General features: G+C 37.6%; 1 protein-coding gene across 11 annotated transcripts in view; it reads right to left on the bottom strand.

Annotated features, from left to right (window-relative positions):
• The window catches only part of mid2 (midline 2), a 130,863-nt gene that overhangs the window by 8,621 nt on the left and 94,757 nt on the right, over window positions 1-27,485 (bottom strand). For 6 of the 11 annotated variants that reach the window (XM_079630722.1, XM_079630723.1, XM_079630724.1 and 3 more), the window contains 7 exons: window positions 22,059-22,124; window positions 20,324-20,419; window positions 12,873-12,980; window positions 9,156-9,304; window positions 8,045-8,172; window positions 7,748-7,891; window positions 2,021-2,182 (listed from right to left, as the gene is read on the bottom strand). In XM_079630722.1, coding sequence (XP_079486848.1) covers window positions 2,021-2,182; window positions 7,748-7,891; window positions 8,045-8,172; window positions 9,156-9,304; window positions 12,873-12,980; window positions 20,324-20,419; window positions 22,059-22,124 — 853 coding nt within the window. The remainder of the gene's footprint in view (window positions 1-2,020; window positions 2,183-7,747; window positions 7,892-8,044; window positions 8,173-9,155; window positions 9,305-12,872; window positions 12,981-20,323; window positions 20,420-22,058; window positions 22,125-27,485) is intronic. The other 5 variants (XM_079630728.1, XM_079630719.1, XM_079630727.1 and 2 more) reach the window with 1 other exon arrangement.

The raw sequence follows: 27,485 nt of genomic DNA, 5'->3' as shown, positions 1-27,485 counted from the left end.
TTTATGATGTTACAAAAGATTTGTATTTCAAATAAATGCCATTATTTGAAACTTTCGATTTATTAAAGGAAACTGAAAAAAAGGTATCAAGGTTTCCACAAAAATAATAAGCAGCACAACATTGTTTCTTGAGCACCAAATCATAATATTAGAATTTTAAAAAGGCATTAAAATAGATTTTTTTTTAATTGTACGAATATTTCACAATATTACCGGTTCACTGTATTTTTGATCAAATGAATGCCATCTTGGTCAGCACAAGAGACATTTAAAAATATTATCAACACAACATTTTTAATGGTTAAATTTCCACTTAATAATGAGCAATTAATGTGCCAAGTTAGGAAACAGATGATCATCAAATAACATACATCTTTAGTTTAGATGATCCTATGCATTATGGGGGAAAGTCTTTCTCTCTTGGAAACCCAAAAACAACACAGAAATATTTAAAAGGGCTTAGATTTTGAGTCTAAATACCAGTGAACTGTAGAGCAACATATATACTGTACGCTTTCCTACATTTTCATAGGACAGGCTTTCACAGCACAATACATACACTGGGGCTTTGTATGTGTCTGGGGGAAAATTACATTTAATGGCACCGCTGTCTAAAATAGCATCATTAAAGTTACAAAAAAGACTGTTGGTTGGTGAGTGATAGAAAAGAGAGAGAGAGAGAGAGAGAGAGATAGAGAGAGAGAGAGAGAGAGACTGCTGCAGTATTCTCACAGAAGCTTGAAGAACCATGAGAAAGGAACGGACCAGGAGGTAGAAGCAGACAATGAAAATGAGTGAGCGAGGAATGTTTGCCGTTTCCTCTAGACATTCCTGTATTTCTCTCTCAAACTCCTCCACAAGGCTGAGAGTCTCTGATGCAATAACCCATTTGAATGCTGTCACCTGTGCCCTGTGTCTTGATTGAGTTCTTTGCTGTGAGAAGGCTGGGTAACGTCTGACAGTTTAGGTGAGGGACCTGGACTTTTCCAGATCTCTCTATCTCTCACACACACAGAGCGGTTCGACACCAAACCAACTGTTGGTTCCCATTATTTGCATGCTCGGGTACTTGTCGCAGATAGAACGCTGATAAAGGTATTGAGCGATAGAGTATGACAGAGCTGCTGCCTTTACACTGATGTACCACCACCATATCTACCAGGACTCTGGGTATAAGACCTAAGAGGTGCTGAAGGGTGTGTTTGGCCTGATTTATCATTTAAATTATCAATGATTTGAGATTATTTGTGTCAGGTCATAACTCTCCCCTACACATATCCTGTAATAATTGGGGTTCAGAGGGAATATTTCCATTTGCAAATATTTTTGAGCAAATATTGAGTACATGTGTGCAATTAATGCAAATTTTATGTTTGCGTCGTTTTGTACATCTGGAGTTTTTTATTATTGTTTTTTGGTTAAATGCCTGAAATAAGGTCTGTGGTTTAAACAAGCTCATGAGGTTTCATTTCATGTTTTATTCTACAACATAAAATACATCAGTAATAGCCTACCTCACTCATGATCTTTTTTTTAAAGCTTTTATGTAGATTGTACTCAACTCATTTACTCAATAGTCCACTTTTACAGCCTGTTGTGTTTATATTTTTGCTATTGCAAACTATTCCAACTAAAACTGTACAACTTGTGATTGAACTGCTGATTGTCTTTAGGCTTCAAAATTCAAAGTTGTGTTCATTTTTGCACATTATCACATGTGTAAGAATCATAAACTTTTGTCAGTCACAGCTCATTTTCTGCAATAATCAAAATAATAATAATAATATTGTCAAGGGAACAAGGGTGATGATAACTTCTGGGTTGCCAACAAAAATAAATCATCCCTGCAGTGCTGTATATTTCTGAGTAAATGCTGAGTTAATATTGTGTAAAATAAATGTTAATTTTGGGGATATATAATTCATGCTACTTTCTAGATATTGGCACCAGCTATTGAAAAAGCCATATCGATTGACCACTAGCATGAGGTTTATTGATCCTTGTATCGCACTGGACTTACTGTTGGTTTTGAGGCGAGCAGGTTCACTGTTTCTGCTGCCTGCCTGGTTGATAGCCTTGACGAAAAAGATGTAACGGGTGCCACTCTGCAGGCCATGGACTGTGTAGTGATTCTGCTTGATATTGGGCACAATCATCCAGCTATCTACAGAGTTATACAGACCTGCAAGACAAGAGAAAGAGCACAACATTAATGACAGATGCTGGTGCAATAATCACCACGTGCAAATACATGTTTGAACACATTGTGATTCTAAAAAGGGAATGGTACATGAAGTTCATTATTCGAGGCATGTCTATTTCGGTTTGATGTGAAAACACATATAGCACACGTTCGGAGAGAGACTCGGGATGTTTGCCTCAGGCAAGTAGAGATGCCCCCCAAGCCAGTCTCTCATGGTGAACCATTTGCCCAGAATGCCCTTAGGAAACATTGACACACTTCCATTAAAACCACTGGCATTGCCAGTCAAGGTATGCCAAACGTGTGCCAGACAAATAACGGCAGGTACTTAATACAAGTACATAATCCTGTAACTTCAGTATCCAGTGCCAACACATCAATTATGATCCTTCAGTCGTGACTATATTCACAATACAGCACCTTACAGTACCTCACGGTTATTTTCTTTATAAATAAATTAATTATAATTGTAACAATACTAATTCAAAATTATAACGATGTTAATCCATCTAGCTTCTATTAATAATAATAATATAAAATATATTTAAATTATTAAAATATATTTATATAATTTATAATAATAACACCAACAATATATTTAGTCACTGGCCAGCCTGCTTTAGATCAGTATTAGCAATTCATAAAAATCGATTTCATTCAACCATTAAAGAAAACAGCTTTAAGCCGGTAAAAATATCCCTTTCGCCAAGACATTCACTGCATCATTCTATGGCAGCTTGTTTCCGCCACAGTAAAAAATAAAAAAGGTAATGTGACATTATATCTCACAATTCTGACTTTATAACACATAATTGGATTTAATATCTCACAATTCTGAAAAAAAAATTCAGAATCGCAATTATGTGTTATAAAGTCAGAATCGCGTGTTATAAAGTCAGAATTGCAAGATATAAAGTCAGAATTGCGTGAAATAATGTCTCAATTGCGTGTTATAAACTCAGAATTGCGTGAAATAAAGTCTCAATTGCGTGTTATAAAGTCAATTATGTGTTATAAAGTCAGAATTGCGTGATATAAAGCCGCAATTGCAAGAAAAAAAGTCAAAATTCAGACTTTATTTCACGCAATTCTGACTTTATAACACGCAATTCTGACTTTATAACACATAATTGACTTTATAACACGCAATTGAGACTTTATTTCACGCAATTCTGAGTTTATAACACGCAATTGAGACATTATTTCACGCAATTCTGACTTTATATCTTGCAATTCTGAGAAATAAAGTCAGAATTGCGAGATGTAAACTCGCAATTGTGTGATAAAAATTCGCAATTATTTTTAAAAATGTTTTATTCTGTGGCGGAAACAAGCTTCCATATCTGTAAGTATGCAAGTAAATGGTCACTGGATAAAAAAAGAAAGCAAAGGTTGTGAAGTATTAACCATTTGCTTCCAGCATCTGCATGTCGCTAATATTTTTTCATGAGCAAAAAAGTCATTTGATCCATGTCCATAACAAAAAGGCGTTTGATGTTGTTGTTTGATGAATCGAATTAGAATAACAGACTACAATATGCTGCTTACATTGTAAATTCTCCGCTGTTGCTTGACATTCAGAGGGAGAGAGACTTCAAAGAGGTTCAGATGAAGGTATGTGTCACTGGCTAAAAAAAAGCAGTGTGAATAGGGATCCTAGACTGTGCATAAGTGAGTGAGTGTGTGTGTGTGTTGGCAGATGAAAGGGAGCCAAAACACAAGACTGGAACGGGGCTGCTCCCAATACTGTCTGCAAATCTAAACTAGCCTTTGATGCTTCTATTGTGTGCGTGCATGTGTGTGTTTCCATGACTGTGCATGTGTTTAGATGTCACCAATGCCAATAGGACACATAGTTAAGAATTAATCCTAGTGCATTATGACTATGTATGTGCATGTGATATGATTCCACATGAATGCCTTTTCCTACACCCAGAAAAAACATACGGCCACATTCACTTCAACAATGCCCCACTTCTCATCGGTGGTCACTGTGGACTGTGTCTTCATTTCACATTCACATTCTTGGGGCGGCTCTCCAAAGCCCAGCTTATGAATATCTTAAGGTACAAAGACCTAGGCTTTGGCAGTAACCGCTGTCAAATAATAACGCCCCAAAAAGCAACCCGGAAACCCTGCAGCAAGATCCACTGTCTCACGATGACCAGCGACATCAAGCAAACATAATATGACACCTAAATCAATGCCGGGCTGACCAGTCCTGTGATTATATGTGCTTCGAAATTCACTTCAGATATAAGATGAGCAATATCCACCACCAGGGCTGAGGATAAATCACAGAAGCAGGACAGGAATATTGGGAATATTGGGAGAATGTCACAGAGGTGTGCATCAACCAGAAAGCTGCGTTCAACTTTAAGCATGATATATATTATAATAAGGTAAGATACATCTTCAAGAGTAGATTTACATCCTTTCTAAATCATAAACATTGTGAAAACAGCTGAAAGTCATTCCAAAATCTGACAGGGAAGATTTAGTGATGTATAAAACCATTGCACAAATGGTCTAACCTTTCCATAAGGTGCAATTCTGGACCAGCAAATTGTAAGGAAGCTAAAACTTGATTCTGTCTACCTTCTATACTCACGCTGGCCTAGTTTGACCTCAAATAAGCAAACAATATATCTCCTATTAATATTTGTCCTTGGAATAGATTTTATAGGTCTTTTTCTAGATGTCAGAGTTTCTTCATCAAAACCCATTCATATGAGCTCCACAATCAACACTACTTACCTCTGAGAATGAATAAACATATATTTGACAGCTAAAGGTCACCAGCTGTCTGCAGCGGCACTAAACCCATTACCAGACCAGAATACAGTATAATGAAATATGAGATATGTGCAATCTAGAAGTTATGAATAAACAGATAAAAATTCAAATGTAGATAAACGATCAGGACTGGACAAAACCATTTTGGTGATCATTGACATCCACTGTATATAGACAATATAATACAGTATTTATTGTATATATTAGTGCGGCCAAGCTGATTAATCACATCTAACAAAAGTGTGTATTTATATAATATGTGTGTGTTTATATATTATTTTGTGTTGCACAGAAGTAAGCATCCCTTTAATTTCTGATGAACTGATATTACATACATGCTGTAAAAAATTGGAATTACTTGCTGTTTCTTTTGTGAAATCTGTTTAAAAGTAAATCCAACCCATTAGCTGTAGCAGCTGACTGTTAACACAAGCTCTCTTACGGTCAACACACTCGCACTGCTCCGTGCGTGGGTTTGTCTATACACAAGATTTCTTGGGATTTTCAAGGTTGCAGAGCACATTGAGCTTATGTTTTGTGAGGACATGCATAATCAAATGAACGAGTTTTGCAGGAAAACAGACAGAATCGGATGACCATAATAGTCATTTGTTAGACTGGTTTGACCTCATTGCTGTTTGCAACAACTGTCAGCTTTACAGTTGTTCGACCACATGTTTTCTGGCCCTCGTAACATCCACGTCTCTCCCGTTTTCTATAAACTGCGGATGAGTCACGGCACGCATCCCTGAGCTAGAGGTGCGCACGTCAGATTAGGTGATGTGGCCCGTTTCCTCCGCAAGGACAGTGGCATTTGCATACTGTTTGCCGCAGGTTAGCATGCCAGTCCGGCGGCTTGTATCACTATCAATCAATGTCACAATGAGAGCGGAGCAAAGAGCATTAGCTCGTGTCAGATCTCATCAGGGCTGATGCCAGGCCAGTGCCCTCACTTTCCCAGGCCTGACGATAAACCTGAGCCGCTCTTTCAACAGCACCTCGAACGACTCTCTTCCCAAATGACAAAGCAAAGAAGCGTTCCTACTTTTAAATCTATTTTACAGCTAGTTTTGGCAGATGCATATGATTTCTAGGCATGTTTAATTGATCACGAAAGGTTGGCTTTCCAGTCATGGCAGCTGTGCAATTACACATTATTGGACTTGAGTGCATTGCAGGGGAAAAGTATTGATTTTTACATAGCACATGACTGTTATTTTGTATGTCAAAAGAACGCTGCTGGCATGCATACTGACGGATCACAGTAAATGATCGTTATGTAAAAGATCCTCCATGTTATCCAGCCTGAGACCTTAAATATGATGCTTTTACTGAAGGCTTGCGAAATGCAATACGCTTTTGCTAAAGGGAGCATAAAACAAGCCATCAATTTCACTGGCCTGAAAACACGAAAAACAATAACACAACAATATAAAAATATGATTCCATTAAAAATGCCTTGAAACTACACGAGATTGAAGCTTCCCACAGAAGGAAATCCATCTAAAGCTGATAGATCTTGACTGGGGGCCGGAGTATGTTTCGGAGCCACTTTTCCAGACTTGGCCAATGGCTGAGAAAATGCATGAGCAAAGGCTCACATTTCTTCTCATGGGAATGAAGAGTACGCATCTAAGAATTGGAGCATTTAGGCATCCGCATTGAAAGATGCAATGCTGTAAAAAGGTCTGGGAAGAAAGCATTGCTCTCCATTTCTGCGTCTGTTTGTTTGTATCCTCTAAGGAGCCTGCGGTAGCTCTGTGGATGTTCCTGGGCTTCTAAACTATCAGCGGTTGAAATGAATATACTGTTATTTACCGAAGCGGGCTGAATGGCAACTGAGGAGCAGGTTTGCGAGCGAGAGAGGGAAATGCTGTCTCTTTACAGTCCAGTATGCCTGTCAGAGTGCTTCACTGGCCTTCAAGCAATTAAACAACTCCTTCACTCCACACATATGTAAAACCTGGACTTCATACTTTTAATTACAAGTGCATAAAAAGATATGGGTGAACATGTATGTGTTAACTTTGATTACTTTGTAATTTTATGAGTGTATAGCAGTAGTTTCGGAGCTTCAAAATGATGCAAAATATGGAATAAAATGCTAAATGTAACAAATAATATGAAAATAAAATTATAAACACTACTGTCGAAAAGTATTTCATCAAAAAATAATTTTCATCAAAAAATCCTGAAAAAATTGTTATCACGATATCCACAAAATTTTATTTTTTAACATTAATAATAATAAATGTTTCTTGAGCATCAAATCCACATATTATAATGATTTCTGAAGGATCATGTGACACTGAAGTCTGGAGTAATGTCATTACAGGAATAAATGACATATTAAAATACATTTAAATAGAAAAAAAAGAAAATAAATGGTATCTTTTATTGTAATTTGATCAATGAATCATTAAATAAATGTAGCCTTGGTGAGCATACAGGAATTCTTTAAAAAACTAAAAACTTACAGATCCCACACTTCTGAAAGGTAGTGTATATATATATATATATATATATATATATATACGTCACATACGTACATGTTTTCTATAATATTTAGGCTATAATGTTTTTTCTTTACACAAGTTGCAAAGGTTCCTATTCAGCCTTTGTAAAGTGACTTGATGATACTAGAAGCTCTAATGTAAAGGTTGTGTATAGAAGCAAAAGCAGTTGAAAGTATAAATGAGATGGTAAGAGTGAGATCCTGTGCAGTGTGAGGCATGTATTTAGACTCACTGATGAAGTTGGTCTGGCCAGTGTAGATGGTGTACTGAAGCTCATAGGAGGTGACGCTGAATTCATCTTCAGAAGTCCAGTGCACTGTAATGGTGTCATGAGAGGCTGTGCAGAGCTCTTCACGTATAGAGGGAGGGTTGGGTGCTGAAAAAAAAGGCAAGCGTCAAGACAAGACGTATTGATTTGGTTCCGCAAAAAGGACGGCTGATGTAATTCTGGCCATGTATTCATTAACTTTGCACTAGATACAAGGAAAACACTCGTTGAAGGTGGTTTCAGATTTCTCACTGATTTTACCTGTCAAGTAATCCAGTCCTTCCAGGATTTTCTTTTCTCTGGAGAAATCAAGGGCAAAATTGTCAAAAGCCTGGTTCAGATTGACGTCTGGGATGAGGACCTGGGAGGAGGCGGTGGCCATGGCAACTCTGGGTGGGAAGAGAGGCACTGGCAATTAATTTATAAATGTTTCTATTTACAACAGTCTATTTACTGGCAGTAAGGCTGGATGTGATTTCACCCAAAGTGACAGAATTATAAACAGCATCTGGCAGCACTCAAATGCAGAGAAATGTGTGTGGCAAATTCAAAATAATATAGAAGATAGTAGGGATACCTAAAACCACTCAAATGTTAAGGTTCTTGATAAAAAAAGAAAAAGGATTCTACAGAAAACAAAAATGCTATTGACCACACTCCTTGGTTTACACTGCTTGTTTAAATATTAATAATACATAAAGTAATAATAACAAATACATTATATATATATACATATATAACAGTACCTATAAAGTAAACCGTCACAAATACCGAACAGCAACAAAAACATTAAGAGAAGTAGCAGTTTTCTTTTCTTTTTTTTGGTCAAAATTGTTGTTTTATTAATATTATTATACACCCAGCATCAGGTCTATTATGCTGCATTTACACTATCTAATGCACAGATATGACAAACTGTTTACACGCATTGCTCACCAAGTGCATTTGACTCACACACTGTCGTATCACCGTAAGGCATGTGCGCTTGAACGCATGCAAGCATTTGAAAGCTGTCAGTCAAGACTCATTATCCTAACAGTCAGTATTGCAAAAAGCCAGAAAGGCATTTGGAGAGGTGATGATCAGGCTTATACTAGCAAAGGTTTGATAGATGGCAGTCAGACAGCAGCACCAGAAAAATCCCAGTTTTGTAAAACGCATGACACCACAAATTCTTTCTCCACACCTGATGCTGCACAAATATTGTTAAATATCGAGTCCTGAAGGCATATTTTGTATTAGTGTGAATATACGCCACAAGCAACAGAGCCGAAAGGAGGGGGCGACACCAGGAAATGTGCAGAGTAGCTGAAAGTTGCCTTCACGCTGGCAGCGGTAAGAAGTGCTGGTGTGTGTGTGTGTGCAGTCTCACCTCTCGGCCACATTCCTGGCCGTCTGGAGGAAGCGGGCGTGGTCGTTCTCCTTCAGGCTGTGCTCAGCCTGTGTGATGAGGGCACTCGAGCGCTCCAAACACTGTCTGCAGTTCGCAATCTGCTGAGCCAACTTCCTCAACTTCATCACCTAAACCCACACACAAGCCTATTACAATCTATCCACAGTGTTATATGAGAGATAAATGCATGGGGTTGTTATCGCAACTTGCTAAGCTATTAATATTACATATGTTTACGTTCTCCAAGATGTTATGAAAAATAATAGACCCTAATGGAGCTTTTTTTTATATATATCAAAAACTCATTATCGCCCCTTGGCTCATCATCAGAGCTAATAAATGAGCACTTTGCTTTGTTTGCTTTTTTGTGTAATTACAGCAGAGAAACAATAAAGTGATTGATTCTAATCCTCTAATTATTAAAAAAACAGAACACTCTTTAAAGACTCATATAAATGTTGAATTAGCACTGTTAAAAACGTCCGAAAGGAAAATCTAATGCATATTTCATGCTGTGTTGAATGTCTGTAAAAAAATTGAGAGCAAAATCAATTACAAAGTCTCTGAGATGTTATCAAGAAATGAGTATGGCCAAATTCAGACCGCTGTGCAAAGAATCTAATTTAATGTTGAAATAGCTTTACATTTTTTATATTTCTAGTGTCTAGCTGGGAAGCTTTTCAGATTTTCCCTGTCCTTGTATCAAATTAATCTCTCTGCATTAATATAGAATTTAACCGATGTGTGGTCACAGGTCAGCTTATTTCGGCTACTTTGCAAGGACTTCAAATGTGTCTTATCCAATTAGAATTGACTAATATTAGATTCACTGTGTTTCTGATTGTGGTTAGTTTGCACTGATCCAGGCTTACTGTATCATACAGTTACACTACCGTTAAAAAGTTTGGAGTTGGTACGATTTTTATTTTTTTTTTCTGAAAAAAAGTGTCTTGAATATGAAATCATTGCTGGTTTGTTGCTTAATAAACATTTCTTATTATTATCAATTTTAAAAAAGCAGTTGTGCTACTTAATATTTTTGTGGAAACTGTGAAAGTTTTTTCAGGATTCTTTGACAAATATAAACTAAAGTTTAAGGTAACTTAATTTATTTTAAGTTTTTTTTTTTTTTTTTTTTTTACAATATTAATGTCTTTACTGTTACTTTTGATCAATTTAATACATCCCTGCTGACAAAAAGTATTATTATAATTTGTTTTATATGACTTGGCCCAAACTTTTTAATAGTAGTGTATAATAATATATTTTGGTTTGTGTCCATGAAGATTCATTACAAAAATAAAATAATCAAATGTAATGATGTGCATTTGATCTGCAAAATATAATTCTCTAGATTTCCCAAAAATAGGCCTTACTACATCCCATGCTTCATTGTGAAGCATAACTGAGTTGAATTAACAGAAAAAAAGAAAAGAATTTCCAGCTATATAAAGCAATCTTATATATAACATTGCCATAATATAATATATTCAATAGCATGAAATAAGATTTTGCTCATACCGCCCACATTACCTGACCACAGATTCACTATGAATCAGCTTTTACTCATATAACCGCATGTTTCATGGGCGTATACATTATATTTTCTTTTGCGAGGGAATGAGAGACATTAGCTATGCTTCCTCAATAAGCCAGTTAAATCGGTTAAGCAGGATCTAGCCTATGTCACAGTGTAATTCAATAGAGGAATGAGATGTTTGACAGGAAGGAATCATCGGAAGCATTCAGATAAATCAAGAAACAAGGAGAGGAGAAAACGTTGCTCTGTGCAGCAGTGGATCGCATTAGATCAAATCCGAATCTGACCCCATTTCTTAAAGACAGCTTCAAATGATTCGCTTTGATCAGATGGTTTTACTGCCAAAAAGTTCCGGAATTTCAGGACGGCATTAAAGAAATTGGACTGCATCAAAAAAATAAATAGAAAATCATTCAAAAACAAACCAGTAACAAACCAGGCTGAACAGCTAAAGCCTTAGATCAAATCTTACAGAAGCTTTGCATCTGGGTTTATGATTCCAAAAGCCTCCTTAATACTAGAGTTACTGCATTACTGATGTTTGCAAAAGGCCAGACATAATCTCATGTTGCAGGCTGTGCATGTCAACTCGGGGCTGCCGCGCGAGAGTACATCACGGAAGGCCTTACGCAGACACTTCTGATGGAGATTACTGCATTTGTCTGGGACTCTCACATCACACTACCCTAAAACAGAGAAACACAGGCCTGTCTCGTAGCTCAAGTCCCTACTTGATAAGAGTGTGAATTCAGGCTGTCAAGATAAAGTGCCTGTGTGCTGCATGCTCACTGTCAAACACAAAACACTACACACAGATGAACTGGAGCACAAAATCTGACTCTTCAGTTTTGGTAAAGAAATTTGGACTAAAGTATTTTCCTACTGTAGTGTAATTTAATATGCTTATGGAATATTTATTTAAATGTATTTTACAGTACATTTATTTTGAATGCATATACTGTATATATACACACAGTAAAACAAATGTACTGTAAAAATCCCCCTTTTCTTCATACTTAATGCAAATTAACATTCCATTGTTTACATTTATTTTTATTTTGGCCCTTGTAAAGAAAGAAAATCTTTTAGTTTAGCATTAGTTATATTCGTGAATGTCTATTTTTTAGTGTCCCAGAGGAGAACAGTGCTGTCCAGTGTACTGGCCTGCTGTTTATGTTTTTGCTGGTGAAGATTATCGAGGCACGGTTTCTGTTACACAAGGGAAGCTTCTTAAGTGATGCCACATGGCCAGGGTCCGCTTCAACCAGCCAAGCTTCCTGTCATAACTTCAACAATCCTGTTCTTTACACTTCACTGCAACCTCACTCGAAGGCCACCTCACTTTGGCCTGTGGACTTTCTGACAAGAGCACTACAGCCACAACTGATGTCCTCACAGCCGTATTATTACTCATCTGCACCAGCTTAACCTTAACACACGCTCAAAAAGGGGGAGTTTTTAACTGACACAGGGAAAATATGCGGTGATTTCTTCAGCTTTTTCTCCATCTTGTCATCAGGCACATCACCTATCTCTCCGCACAGCGTAGGGTCCGACAGAGCCTGACAGTCTCTCTCTTGCTATAACAGGGGTAAGTGACATGTTCTGAAAGATGTGTTAGAAATGTCAACTCTGTATTTGTGCGCCGTGTGACATATTGTCGAGAATCGAATTCAAATAGGTTTCTCTAAGTGAGTGAAGGCTTGAGCTCTGAAAATCTGTTTCTCTGCCATGTGGGTTTTAAAGGAAACTTTCACCAAAAAAATGAAGTCTGTCATCATTATTTACCCACTCTCAAGTCATTCCAAACCTGTATGACTTTCGTTCTTCTGTAGATGATGTTTAGAGGAATGTTTCAACTGTTTTTGCCCATACAATGAAAGTCAAAAGGGTACAACACAACACTGGGCCCCCACTGACATTCATTATTTGGACAAAAAAACACTGAAACATTTTTCTAAATATCTTTCCATTTTTAGGTGAAAATAAAAGAAGCTAAAAAGTTTTAGCTTCCACCTTGATATTTAGAAATTGAAAAGCAAATCGAAAACCTAAATATGACCCAAGTGCGAGATACAAGTTGAAATACTGACTTAAAATTACAATTCTGGCCGCCCTAATCTGTCTCGGTGGTGCAAATAGAGAAAAAACTGTACCTTGGATTCTTTGATCTTGACAGCAATGACCTGTTTCCTCTGGCGAATTATCTCCACCAATTCATCACACTCCTCCACCAGCTTGGCTTCATGCATGGCTGTGTTCACCTGCAGATAAGAGCAAAGAGTTGCATAAAGAAATACAATGGCACTTCATCAGTCCACTGGGATAACTAAGTTTCCCCAGTTTCAGTTTATGCAAATTGTCCTGTGTGGAGTGATGTGGACCATATCATTACGGAAAGGAGACATTTCAGACATTCCTTCCTCATAATATCATCCCTGTAAGCAATTACACAGGGTAGTGATATCCCATCAAAAATCCATCACTGTACTACCCAATCCATACACAAAGATTATTATTCAAGATTGATCCACTTCATTTGTGTTTATCACACACGCTCACACTTAAATAAACAGATAATAAAACAATTAATTCACACCATTCTTTATTCCTGTCATTGCTTCGATCCCATTTAAAATGAGAATTTCCACAGGACAGCCCATACGTGCACTCAATAAATTCATCAAACATAGCAGGGATGCATCGATATGAACATTTTGGCCGATACCGATTACCGATAATTCTTTATATTTGAAAGCCGATAACTGATATATTGGCCGATAAATCTAAATCCAAAATTTTATGTCATTTTTGAGAGCCTGATTACAAAAACAAAAGTCTCACCATTAAAAGCCATGTCGCAAACACAGAATTATAATGATGTTCTCATGATCATTTTATGTCTATACGACAGACTTGCTGCACATGTTGCGCTGAACTGTATTTTCCTTTTTTGAAGTGATTTCCATCATATTTCTAGCAATTCAAAACCATCATGGTGAACAGTGTGCATCTGAAGTGTCTCAGCTGAAGGAAATAATCCATTATTTATCGGCTTTGATATATCAGCCAAAATTTCTTATTAGGCCGATAACGATAACATTAAAAACGAACCGATATCGTCCGATGCTGATATGGTGGCTGATATATTGTGCATCCCTAAAACATGTGCATCATTATAGTCAGGAAAAGGCTAACTTTAAGTCAAAAGGCCCAATTTAACACCCAGTCAGTCTATCCACAATGAAAGTTTGGTATTTTGCACAAAGTTGAGCATTTATTATCTTTTAGATGATTGGCTGTCATCGTTCCCACAATGCCTGGTACAATTCTATCTCTCAGCTGATCTAGAGAATAGATATATAAAAATAAAAAATCCAGAGGACACATATTGTTAGTCTGAAGCACAGCAACCTTCTCTCCCTATTCACCACTATCTCTGCGCGTTCTGGCTCAGTGGACGAGTGCAGTGATGGATGTCTCCGGCTGTTGATGTGTTCCTTATCAGACCTCTTAGCACACCGTCCTTCCACTGGGGATTAAATACATCCCCATAGCTTTTCTAGGGACTATAAAGGACTCTTCTGAGGTTGGTAGGGAAGTGATGTGTGACCCCACTTTACCGTGGCGCCCGCACCCTACTGGCCTGCCGTAAGTCAGCAAAGACCCTGAAGGCTGACTCGACTCTCACTTTGGCAGATACATGCTGACACCTATAAAGTGTGGCGCTGCGCACAGACACTTTGTCTACGCATTTAGACTGGCCTGGACTGGATTAATGTTTATTGGACACTCAGGAAAGACTGTATCATTGTGGATTGGACCAAAAAAAAAAAAGTCTGCAATCCCTTACAAACACATATGCTGAGTCTTTAAGGGAGTTTAACATGGATTGTATTTAAAAACCTAATATGTTGAAAATGTTGTTGAGTTGCAAAATGGTCCTGATAGAGCAAGCTAGGGTATTCAAAACTACATTAGATTACTACATAAAAGTAAATGCAATGTAAATGTAGTTTCGAATACCCTAGCTTGCTCCATCGGGACCATTATGCCAACTTAACATAGAGCCTTTGTGACATTATGCAATGTAGGCCACATAATAAACTAGACTTGCATATCCTGAAGGAAAACCAGTGCTTGAAATGCTGAAAAGGTTTAGAAGTAATATGGTAGTTTAAAAAGTTATACTTCTGAATCCAGAAAAAGAAAGGGAAAGGTGGTGAGATGTAAAGTATAACACAATATTGAGGGATAAATAAATGTGAGAAAGAAGACAAATAACAATTTAGTACACAGATATTATCATGATGTAATCTTTTTTGGATAAATTAAAAATTGGTAACAAGCAGTGTCAATTCATATATAATATATATAATATCAGTGTCAGGTGGAAACCTCGTATCTCCATATTTAGTCTTTATTTTTATTTGATAAATAATTAAAAGTAGTCACCCTTTACAACTGTCTGTGGGTTTTGCAAATATTTAACCAATTACAAGTATTAAAAAGAGCTTGTGACTAAACCTATTGGATCCTCATACTGTCATATTGTATATATATATATATAGGGCAGAAACCTTGTATCACCAAAAATGCTACTTTTCTGGAAAATGGTAAAAACACTTTTTTAAATAACTAAACACTGTTGTCAAAGTTGATTTTGTGGCTTTATATATGTTTAGACACTTGCATCATAATATTACACTTGTGTCATAATATTATACATATATATATATATATATATATATATATATATATATATATATATATATATATATATATACATACACACACACACACACACAGTCACACACTGCATTACTGTATACTGTACAATTATATAAATAATTATATAATATAAAAAAGTTTTAAAACTATATTGCAGGTATTTGCAAACTTAATCTAGAATATTGTAGCTATTAATATCAATATCCTTTTTGTAAGTGACATACAAAAAACCCCCAGAATTCTTAAACCAAGATACATTTACCTGAGAAGCAAAACTGAGTTATACAATAATAAAACAAGACAAAATTGTCTACTAAGTGAATTTTTTTTTTATTCCACAGTCACAGGCTGTGGGGATTTTGTTTTGTGCACATTTAACTGTAAAAAGATTCAAGAATGCCTGCAGTGCACATATTTACTTAAGTTATTTTTGGATTAAGCCCAAATGATGATGTGCACCGCATGTAATGACTGCCGCAAGACTCATTATTGACGAAGCTCATCAATTCCTGACCTTTATCTCTTCATATTGCCACATCCTTAATCTGCTAATCCACAGGGCGGGAGAGACACTGGCCGCTATAAAAAGGTTGTTAATGAGCTCCAGCGGTTCAGTTTGGATACATAAACAATCTAAAGTGCTGTTGAACAGATGCCACTGAGCAGAGGTCTGTTTTTTGTGGCAGCTCTGATTACTGTGTATCTTTCCCATATGCTGACAGATGGGGCAGGTCTGAGTGCTCTAAGTGCACGGCTGTACAAGGCGCTCCTATGGGGCCTGTCTCATCACCGGAGAGTCCAAGTGGCCCTGTTAAAAATGGATGAGGGAGAGGCATATGCATCACAGCGTGGCGGCCCTCACCACATTGCTGCACACATGTACACTCGGTGGAACAGCAACAAAACAAAGTGTCCCTTTGCACCACAGGGCTAATAACCCCAGTGGGCCAGAGAGAGCACCTGGAATGTCAAGCAAGGGACTGATGGAGTCCAGGCTTCAAATCACCAAAGCTAAAATGGAAATTCCCAACTGAAAGTGCAAAGTTCCCCAGACACCTTCAGTCCCCTGACAGCATCCCTCATGAGTTATTTATACACGGACTCTCTTAGGACATTTCCTAAAACACTTTGTCTAATGGGATCCATAGAAAACTTAGCCATATATGCTATGTTTCGTAGAACGCTTACAAAGACGTCTGTAAACATCTCTGCAGATGTTCCTCTCATACAACACAAATGCCTATTTGATGTGTGTTTTCATCTGGATAACGTAATTTATAGAGAGTTTGCATCTGCAATACATTGCATTCATTCACTGTTGAATGCTAGTTAAACTATATTCAAACAGATGTTTCTGTGTGAATCTGCTTTGAGATTTTCTGATGTTAGCAGATGTGACCCTTAAAATAGAAAGGGATGCGTTCCAGATGATGCCCTTATTGACAGGCATCTTAGGGTCATACCCAGCTATACACTATAGGGGAAAGTTACGAATTCCAAGTAATGTTGTGTGTTCAATACACATTGACTCACGACTAGTCAAGAGTCTAGTCTAGACAAGTCAAGTTTTATAAAATAAGTAAAAATAAGTTTCAACTAACAACTGAAAACTTATGAGGCTGAATATGCTGCTTTACTTGAATGATCCACATCAAAAACTAGACAGCTTCCTGCGTCTCTCATATGGGCTGTCCTGTGAAAATGATTGACAGGCAGAAAGCATAACAAAGTCTTTTGGTTGGCTAAATTGGGTATTTTTATTTATTTAATTAATTAATTTAATTATTACATAAATAATTTATAACACATCCACATTCTATTACCAGCATATGTGGCAAAATGTTAATTACCATGGAAGATAATTCTGATTTGTATGCCTTTTGGGTCTCAGTTTTGTTGTAATGCACTTATAGAATTGAAACTCAACTATAGCAGCATTACAAGGGATTTAAAGAAATAAATGAATGGGAATTTTGCCATAATTTGCCATTATTTCTTCTGTTGAACACAAAAGAAGATATTTTGAAGAATGTTTCAAATGTCTTTGTACATTTAATGAAAGTCAATGGGATAAAAATGACAAAACATACAAATTTACCTTACTGATCTCCATTGTAAGGACATAAAAAAACATTGATTTCTCATAATAGTTTCTTTTGAGTTCCATTGAAGAAAAAAAAGTCAAAGGTTTGGAGCGTCGGTGAGAAAATGATGACAGCATTTTTATTCTAATCAGAAATGTGAACGCAGTTACATAAATCATTTACCGGTAATAAAAATATTCATAATTTGAGAAGTAAAGGTGTTTAAATGGTCCTTTTAAGGTATGGATAGAACTGAACTGAATATACTATGTACTTTATCATGACTACAAGAGTAAAGAGCAAAATAGCATAATTGTATTAACTGGCTGCTTGAGTAAAACTCTAAATGTTGCATTTTGATGCACATTTTCTGTTCATGCCAGTTCATAAATAAATTCAAAGGAAGAACAAAGTTCACAGCCGAGGGATTTTGGGTCAAACCTTCAGCATTTAATCTCCAAGTCATTTAATTTGCAGTGTCCCTGAAATCTGCTTTAACATTATCACACCTCATTCATTTTATCCTCAGTAACTTACTGTGCCTTTCAAATAAACATGACACAGCAGGCCTGGCCTTCAAGAGACATCTGATGATTGACGAGCTGTTCAATGATTATTCTACAACAGTCAGACCTGAATCATGAATCTAGACTTTAATAATTAAGAAGAAAAATCACACGTAACGCAGTTAAACCTTTTTTTGGATTGGTTTAACGGTTTTAAATCACCTTGAGGGTGTTCAACTCTATAATACATGTAGCTGGGGATTTACTGCAGAAAGCTGTTTTTAACTGCTTCAAACTGTACGCCCTCTTCCGCACTAACTCACTCAGCTGAGTTGTGAGCTACATTCTTTGTGTGCTGAAAGCAGCCGGTGCTATGCACAGCTTTTTTATGTGCGGTTCAGCTGAGGTTAGAGACGTGATACGCATGCAGTCCCCCTGGGGTTCAACAAGACGGATTCAGCTAATGAAGTAACAATGCCTTGTCACCTGCTTTCTTTTCTCAAACGGCAAGGACAACCATCCTGACAGAGTCATTAAAAAGGATGCTCACATTTAAATTTCCCTTGTGCCTGATGTCTTAGTGCTGATCTTGAGTCATATTTGGAGTAAGAACAATTTCCTCAGCCGACGTTCAAGGTGACATCAAGCAAAGGCCTAAATATATCCCTGGTGCCTTGTTTGTCTTGCCTTTAATAAGCTTTGATTCAAAGATAAATACTAATTGACTTTCAAAAGAACCGTTTATCCTGTGTGCTGATGTGTATGCATAAATATGCCACATCACTACCAAAACAGCAGCTGCAAATATAGACCTTATGCACCAGAAAACAAATGCGCAGCTTGAACTTCCATGTTTGCTGTAGCTCTATATATTTCTATGACATCGCTGTCAAAGAGTAATTAGCTGGTGATGTGGATTTACTTATTGGAGTAACAAAAGTTATCACGAGCATTGTAATGTTTGAAGCGAATGTCATAAGAAATGTCAGTAGGCCGTTAAGATTTTAAAACAAAAAATCCGTAAGATATTACCTTCATGCTGTGGAAATACAAACCGGAAGACAGAACACAACGAGTGCAGCGCTGAAAAGGGGCGGGGCTATATAAAGTATATAGAGGGAATGCATTGACATCACTTTCCCGCAGGAACACGCCCCCCCTCAGCCGGACTGAGTAGCAAAAGAGTCTGCAACGTGATTGGATTTAAAAGAGGAAACTGCGAAACCGCGAGTAAAACAAACAATTATCAGTTTATACTAAAGATTGGACTCGATATAGTGTTCCTTACAACTTACCAAATGTCAAGTCTGCCGTGCAAAGGCAAAAGACTGTAACTTTGTTTTTGGTCGAAAATTAGTTATTGATATTTTTGGCACATTAAAAACCTCCTTTATCATGTGGATAAGTATCTTGAGTCAACTCCGTTGTTTTTTCGAGAAAATAATGGGTTGTCTTAACAGTAAATTCCAAAAGGCAATGAAAAACCAAGGCAGAAAACCATAACACCAGTTATCGCTCTTTGGCTTTGTTTTGGAACGCTCAAATTGAGTTACGGTACTCTGCCTTTGTTTAGTCGTGCGTCAATATAAGTTATTGGTCAATATAAGTTATTGTGCTGGTGTTCTGTCAAATAATACTACCTATCAGATTGTACGGTGTTCTGCCTTTGTTTTACTGTCCATTAAAATCGAAATTACGGTGTAGCCTGTGTAGCCAGTCCCTGTAACTTCTGATGTCCTCAGAGCTTTGTCCTGCACAAACCCGGTCAGAACATTTAGTATGCTAGTCTTGGAGGCTCTTCTAGCCTTTGGCTCAGCAGTTAAATTGAAATAAAATTAATGTCAATACAGGACTACAGGACAAGCCATGAAAAAGCTGCTCATACAGGAGATCACTGGACTGTGAATTAAAAAAAAAAAACATTCATTGATACATGGAGAAAACCCACACAATCACATGAAACATTCATTCACACACAGAATTAACTGCAACAATCATATATAAATAATAACTTAACTATCAAATATACATTAATCTTGTCTACATTAATTTTGTAACTGCATCCCTGAAACAGCTTTGAATCTGAGAAGCATTTGTTGCTCAAAAGGGCAATAAATCAGAACCACGTTGTCACTTAAAAACTAAAAATATTTGTTTGTATAACTGTCAAAAACACAACTGCAGATGTGGGGAGAATAACTGAAGGTGGAAGGAAATGAGTATGATGATGATAATGACGGTGATGTGAAGGATGAAGATTATAATGATACATTTGCCTGGACTCACCTCCACCTGTTGACAAATCTGGATGAGTTTGGCCATCTGGTTCTCCAGCTCACTGTTCCTCTTCACCAGATTGGTTAAGTTATTCTCAAGGGTTTGCTGTTGGAATGGCAGAAACATGGCACTTAGACAGAATGAATCACTCTTTCTGTCTGACACAGACAAGCTTTTTTCTTTGAATCCCATCAAGATATATACACTACAGTTCAAAAGTCTGGGGTATTTTTTAAAGAAATTAATACTTAGCTTTTTCATACATTAACTTGATAAAGTAATAAAAAGGAATGTCCCTGAGCACCAAATAAACATATTATAATGATATCTGAAGGATCACGTGGCACTGAAAATTCAGCTTTGCCATCACAGGAATCAATTACATTTTAAAATATATTAAAATAAATAACAGTTATTTTAGATTGTAATAATATATATATATATATATATATATATTTTTTTTTTTTTACAATATCACTGTACAAGAATAAGTGACTTCTTTCAAAAACATTAAAAAGACTTACAGACCCCACACTTTTGAATGGTATTGTATACAACCTAATTGTAATATAATACTATTATGCCATTAAAGGGATTATAAAAAAATGAGAGAATATACATTTTTGGATGAACTATCCCTTTACTATAACATTTAATGCACACTTCCAAAATGCAGTGCTAGAAAACAAGCTTTTACATTTGGAATTAAAAACTGTATCAGATAATAATATCTGCTCTCAAAGGATTTAAACTGTGTTTTTTGAGAGCCGCAGATTTTTTATTTATTTTTTATTTACCCACTGCTCCCGATCTGTCTTTTTCATGAAGTAAGGAATGACAATGTGCGGATGACAATGTTAGTGTAGGTGCGCGTAGATAAATCATACAGAGTCCACAGAGATCCCACAAAGACAGATTAGATTCAAAACAAGCATCTAGCAGCAAATTAGTTCCACACCACAACCACTAATCGTCACTAACGAGAAACTGTGCGCGCTGGGCTGAGACTTTACACTGGGGGGTGTAGTGTGTCCTAATTCATGAGCTCTGATATGTACTTTGTAGAAACAGGGTTGTAGCAATTAAAGCTTAATAAGAGGTTTGAGGTCAGAACTTGTGTGTTTGGGTCACTGTGAGATTGTTTCTTTAGCTCATGAAAAAGGGATGGTGAGGTACTGGCATGTCAAATATTGCAGAGAAATGGGTTTTTACACTAAATATAAATGATTTATGAGGGTGTTGAAATTCATTGGTTCTGAATTGTGTGACATCACAATGGCGAGAGGTGGAGAACTATGTGATTAGTTAAAAGAGTTGCACATGCTTCACTCAAACACAAGTTGGAAAGATAAAGATAAAGAGCGACAACTCGAAGAGAACCCCACCGCCATGCTACACGAGCAGCTGTACGAAGTGATGACCCCCACAGTGGGATAAATGGAGAGAAAGACATGAACACAGCGCTGAGATGAACAGCTGATATTAATGACATGAGAGGAAACAAAAAGAAGCCCAAACGGATTGAAAGGCAGGAGCGATGGGAACAACAACATCGGCAACATTGGCATACAAAAGCGAGAACAGAGCCCTTATGTTCTCTTGTTTTGAGTTGTTTGGCTATTCATGCATATGTGATGCAGCCTGACCCTGTCCACCTGCACGTCCCGCACCCCCCATCTATGGTCTGAAACGCTGTCTTGCACACATCCAGTACATAGATTGTAAAAGGCAGCCGGTGACTCACCGCGGCGCTTGTCTTTGATGCCTCCATAACCGCTTCAGAAACTCTGGCAGGGCTCACTTGAAAAGCCTATGAACACACACACATACACACAGAGCCTTACTGGTCTGGCCCACTGATGGACGGAAGTATTATTGCCCCTGCTCTGTCCGACGACTGGTTTTCATCCTCTCTCGTGCTTTATCTCTCTTGCTCTGCTGGGTAAATGAGCTGGAAGCACCTCGGAGCAGGTGAGGGTGTCTATGTCAGACTGCCTATTCTCTGTGCGCTGATAGCTTGCTTTACTCTGGGGCTTGTTGCGTCAGGCAGTCGCAGAGGTGCTTGTTTGCTTGGTGTGTCAGCATTTTAAAATTCAAACTCACCCGGCAAGGACAGATGGGGGTCATTAATTAAAGACTGAGGAGTCGAGGATGATTTATACATCAAAACCAAGCATCACCTCCCAGGAGACAGAAGACGAGCTGCCGGGGGTGTATGAGCTTGGAGCCCAAATGGAGCAATAGATAGAGGGAGAGAGAGACAGTGAGTGATAGAAAGAAGATGTAAATGAAAGGAAGGATTGAAATAAGGAAGGAAAAAATAAAATATATAAAAGAAGGAAGGATTGAAAAAAAGACACTGATAAAAAAAAAAAAACAAGGAGGAAATTAACAAAGGAAGAAAGGAAAGAATAAAAAAGAATGCAAAGGAAAGGACAGAAGGAAGAAATTAATAATAGAAGGAAATGAAAGGAAGGACTGAAGGAAGCAGGGAAAGAAAGAAAGAAAGAAAGAAAGATCGAAAGAAAAAACGAGGTAATCAACAAAGGAAGGAAGAAGAAAGAAAGAGAAACAGAAAGAATGAATCGGGAGGAAGGAAGGAATAGAAAGAATAGAAAGAAAGGAATAGAAAGAAATAATAAAAGAAAGAAACAAGGAATGCTCGAAAGAAAGAAAGAAAGAAAGAAAACAAGGAGGAAATTTACAAAGGAAAGAAGAAAATTATAAAAAATGCAAAGGGAAAGACAAAAGAAAGTAGGGAAAGAGCAAAAGAAAGTAAAAAAGAAGGAAGGAATGAAGGAGGGAAGGAAGGAAAGAAGAAAGAAGGAAAAGAAAGTAGGAAGGACAAATATTATTAAAACACCAAAAGAAAAAACAAAACGGAAGGGAAAGAAAAGAAAAGAAAAAGAGAAAAAAGACAGAAGGAAAGGAAATTATAGGAAAGGAAAGAAGGAAGGAAAGAGGGGGAAGAGAGAGAGAGAGAGAGAGAGAGAGAGAGAGAGAGAGAGAGAGAGAGAGAGAGAGAGAGAGAGAGAGAGAGAGAGAGAGAGAGAGAGAGAGAGAGAGAGAGAGAGAGAGAGAGAGAGAGAGAGAGAGAGAGAGAGAGAGAGCGTGTGGCAGTGGCCTCAGGACAGCACAGGTCTAGTGTGGTTTGGGCTGAACAAGTCTGAAGAACACTCATTAAAGCAGACACTAGACTTCAAACACACACAGAGCCATGCAAGAGGAACACAGACCAGAGACAGAATCTCACATGAACAAGCGCAGTGCTGCACTACACAACACACACTGTGGAATGACTGGCAGGAAGAAAGCAATGAGTGAGTGAGAGTGAATGATACCAAGGCAAGGACTTACTATCTAGGCTGCATTTTGAGGGGAATTTACCAACATTGACTTATGTCCGGTGATACTGTAATGTCTACTGTGACACCTGATTCACTAAAAGAATCAAACAGCTTGTTCGGAAAACAGCTCTCACACCAACCAAGTCGGAAAGCTCTAGTCCAAATGATTCCTAGTTTGACTAGACCTTGTTTTCAGATAAGATATTATCCCAGATACAGGGGGAAGTGGAGATGTACAAGATATTTGTGGAGTTGCCGTTTGATGCTCGCACTGTAGGCGTTACACGCTATAACAGGCGTGCGCCGCGTCCATTAAGTTCTGGGTCAGAGCGACAACAACAACAAATCCTGAAACAGAATTACATCCTGAGGCGAGAAAACAAACTTCAAAGTGGGTGTGTTTAATTATTCCGTGATCCTCTCCTCTTGTGTTTTTTGTTGTTGAGGGAACACAATGCGGAAACACAGCTACGATGCTAACAACGGGCGGTTGAGTGCGTGCATGTGTCAGCAACCAGAGCCTGCTGGGAAATGTCGCTCGCACCGGATAATATTCGGAACCAGCACTCTCTAGAGACTCGCAAACTCGCTCTAATGAGAAGCCACTGCTGTTTCTTCCCAGCCTTCGCTCTTCTAATTAATTAGACAGTCATTTAATTCTGTCTACATTACCCTTGTTTGAGGCTTGTCTGGGGAGTGCCATTAAGCTTTTAACGCAGTCGAATACACCCCCGTTCTCTCCATCAAAAACAAAAAAATCAATCCCGTAATGCCGAGTTTAAAGCTTTGACCTCGTCAAACCGTCTAGCATGCCTTTGCTTTGAATCCAAATGAAAAACAGTGGAGTTCAGAGAGCTCAGGTGTTTTTTTCTCAAGAACATCTCTTCCCTGACCTCACTTCTTCTAATATGACAAGGGCAGGTGTACATCTACGTATTCCTCCGGGAACAGATCCGCAAGCCCGAAGACCACAGTTTCCCCCACACACTAACCGGCTTGAAGGTTAAAGGGACGAGTGTCAGAGGAATTACTTGCTCTCATGGGGAAGACGGATCCCTTGAGGGAAAATGTGCTTCATGCAAAACAACTTAAGAGGAACGCGTTTCAGTTAATTACACCCACCGAGGACATTAAAAGGCAAGGAATTGCTCAGTTAGACAATAATTAATTTTAATCAAAAAAGCAGAGCTTCTTTGAACGACGCAGCGGCGCCTCTGCTTGTCAGAGTTTGAGGGGACAGGGACACTTTAGCTTCTACCAACAGACATTAGTGAGGTTAGTTAATCATATTTTAATTGACGCAAACAAAATCAAGGCTGTGTGGGATTGAAGAGTATGTCATATTTAACGTTAAATATGTCACACTGTCTCAGCAGCCCTGCATAATTGCGTGATGAGTGCAGTGTTTACTGTATGTAGTTCCTTTTAGGTGGGAAATATTGGAACTTTTCTTTTATAAAATAGACCATTAAAAAAAAAATACAGTTATGATGTCTACTACACCGAACGTTTTTTCCTCCAGATAATGTCTTCCCCCAAGAAGACAAGTGTCAGTGAAGAGCACGAGGCCAAATATTAAGATTATTAAGAAAACAAAGAAAAATCAAGGTAAATGTTTACTTGTGAACTGAATGAAACTATCATTTAATTGTGTTTATTTAGGATGCATAAACTGCTAGCTATGAAATTAGTCTCAGAAATTAGTCTGATTAAAATAATAATAATAATTCACTGCTGGACAAAATCATTAGATAAATTAAACAAACAATTGAGAGTGTGAAAGTGTACTTTTAAAGGATCACGAAACTCAAATTTTTATTTTTTTTAGATGTTAACAGATATGTACAGGTTGCAGCACATCAATGAGAACAACAATAGCACTCATTATGTGTATTGTTAAGGGGAAAGTGATATGGAGTCAATATAATGCCACATATATTTGCAAAAGAATAAAGAATTGCAAAAGAAATTAACTTTTTGCGATCCTTTATTCTTTTGCAAACATACTGTGGAATTATATGTGATGCGATCTGAGAAAACCCATCGGATGTCGCGCTGGTACGTTTTCAGTAAGGTCTAAAATAGATAGAATGTCAGTTTTTTGTCAAAATCATTTTCATTTTTCATTCAATTATTATTCTATTTTCACTAAATTAAACTAAATTCACTAGTTTAATGCAGAAAAATTGCGATTTATAGTGGCAAGCTGAAAAGACTGTGTCTTTCTCTTTAAGAACACGCAAAGCGGAGCAGAGGTGCAAAAAAAAAATAAAAAAATCGCCCATAAAGCTCTCCTTCTCTTAACACTACAAAAGACAGTTCACCTATCAAAATAAACCACATAACAGAATAAAGGTCCCGCTAGTCCTGTGTAAACTACAATGGCACGCAAGGTTTTTTAAATGTATTCCGTTCCTGAAAATCATAGCGATTAGGCGATAACCATAACTTTTGTTACAGACAAACGATGAAAGAAATAAAAACAGATTTGGAAAGTGCTTGAAACAATCTTTAATGTGGTATAAAAACCTGTAATATGTCAAATTTCACCATGTGATGGGTTTTCCCAGATCGCATCACATATTAACTATGTGCTAATTCGGAGTTGTGATTGGCTGCCGTGGCTGGAGAGTGTGCCTACACCATCGGTTTCTAAGCTTTTCTCCGCATTACTCATGAGAATTAACTCTTTTTATCTAATCACTGCGCTGTTGTCTCCACTCTTCCTACCCTTGTACTTTTCCACAGCTTTACATGCCAGTCTTTTTCAAATCTGAAGTGTGAACAACTTTTATGACACGTTGGCCCTGTTTACGGTCTTTTCTGTTTGAATGCATTCGACCACATGAGCGTCTACACCACGAAAGCAATCCGGTCCAATGCGTTTTCAACTACCTCTGAAAGTGGTTGAAAGTGGACAAGCACAAAACCTTTTAGACCCTGTTTACACCTTTACATGTAGTGTCTTCCACTTGTGATCCGATCAAAGAAAACGCTTCTTAATACCAGGTTTAACCAGTGCCTTTAAGTGACTGATTTAGTATTTTGGACTGCCAGGTTTTCTTGTCCACACTTACTACAATGGCAGTGTTCAAATCCAAAAGGTTATGTACTTCAAGGCTGGAATACATTACACAACTTTCCCCCAGATTATTGCCCTAATTTGCAGTCTGGTAGAGTAGGCGATAGTTGCTGAAAGTCAGAGCCAGCCTGCAAATTTTGGACAGTCAGAGTTGACGATTTTCACAGAAAAACGCATTGTGTATGTTGGGCTTAGACTTTTTTAGATTTTTTAGCTTCAGACTGTGAATCCATCAGTTGGAGGATATCAAACATGTTTGTTATTTTGAGCCTATTTCACTTTTCATACATCTCCTTGTATTCGGTGTGTGAGATCCTAAGTTGTTTAGAGTACGATACCCAGTTTTCCTCTCTAACCATTCACAAAGTCGGCAAGTGTGTGATGCCTAGTTTTTAAAATCTGTTCAGATTTACAAGTTGTAGAATATTCCAGCTTTTACTCTCTGATAAGATCATGTTACAGACCACTCACTTATCAAATAAACACCTCAGAGAGAAGGGAGTAAAGGGAGACGTAGAGGTGGATGCTTTTTTGGGTGAAGTGCGTTTTTATACTTAAAACTGGCAGAAAGAGAGGCTGACAAGACCATTATCTCCTCTTACTGAATGCCTGTGAGGCTGTTATTGGCGTCTGCTTGAAAGAGGAACATTGGGGTCACAGCTAATGGCCATTGTGGAGCAGGAGCGGACTCTGGGTCATTGCAGTAGAGGTCACAGCATAAAAAAAGGCATGCAAAGCTGAT

The sequence above is a fragment of the Phoxinus phoxinus genome (genome assembly GCF_949152265.1).
Source record: "Phoxinus phoxinus genome assembly, chromosome: 12".
Classification (NCBI taxonomy): domain Eukaryota; kingdom Metazoa; phylum Chordata; class Actinopteri; order Cypriniformes; family Leuciscidae; genus Phoxinus; species Phoxinus phoxinus.
This window is presented reverse-complemented; position numbering and strand designations above follow the sequence as displayed.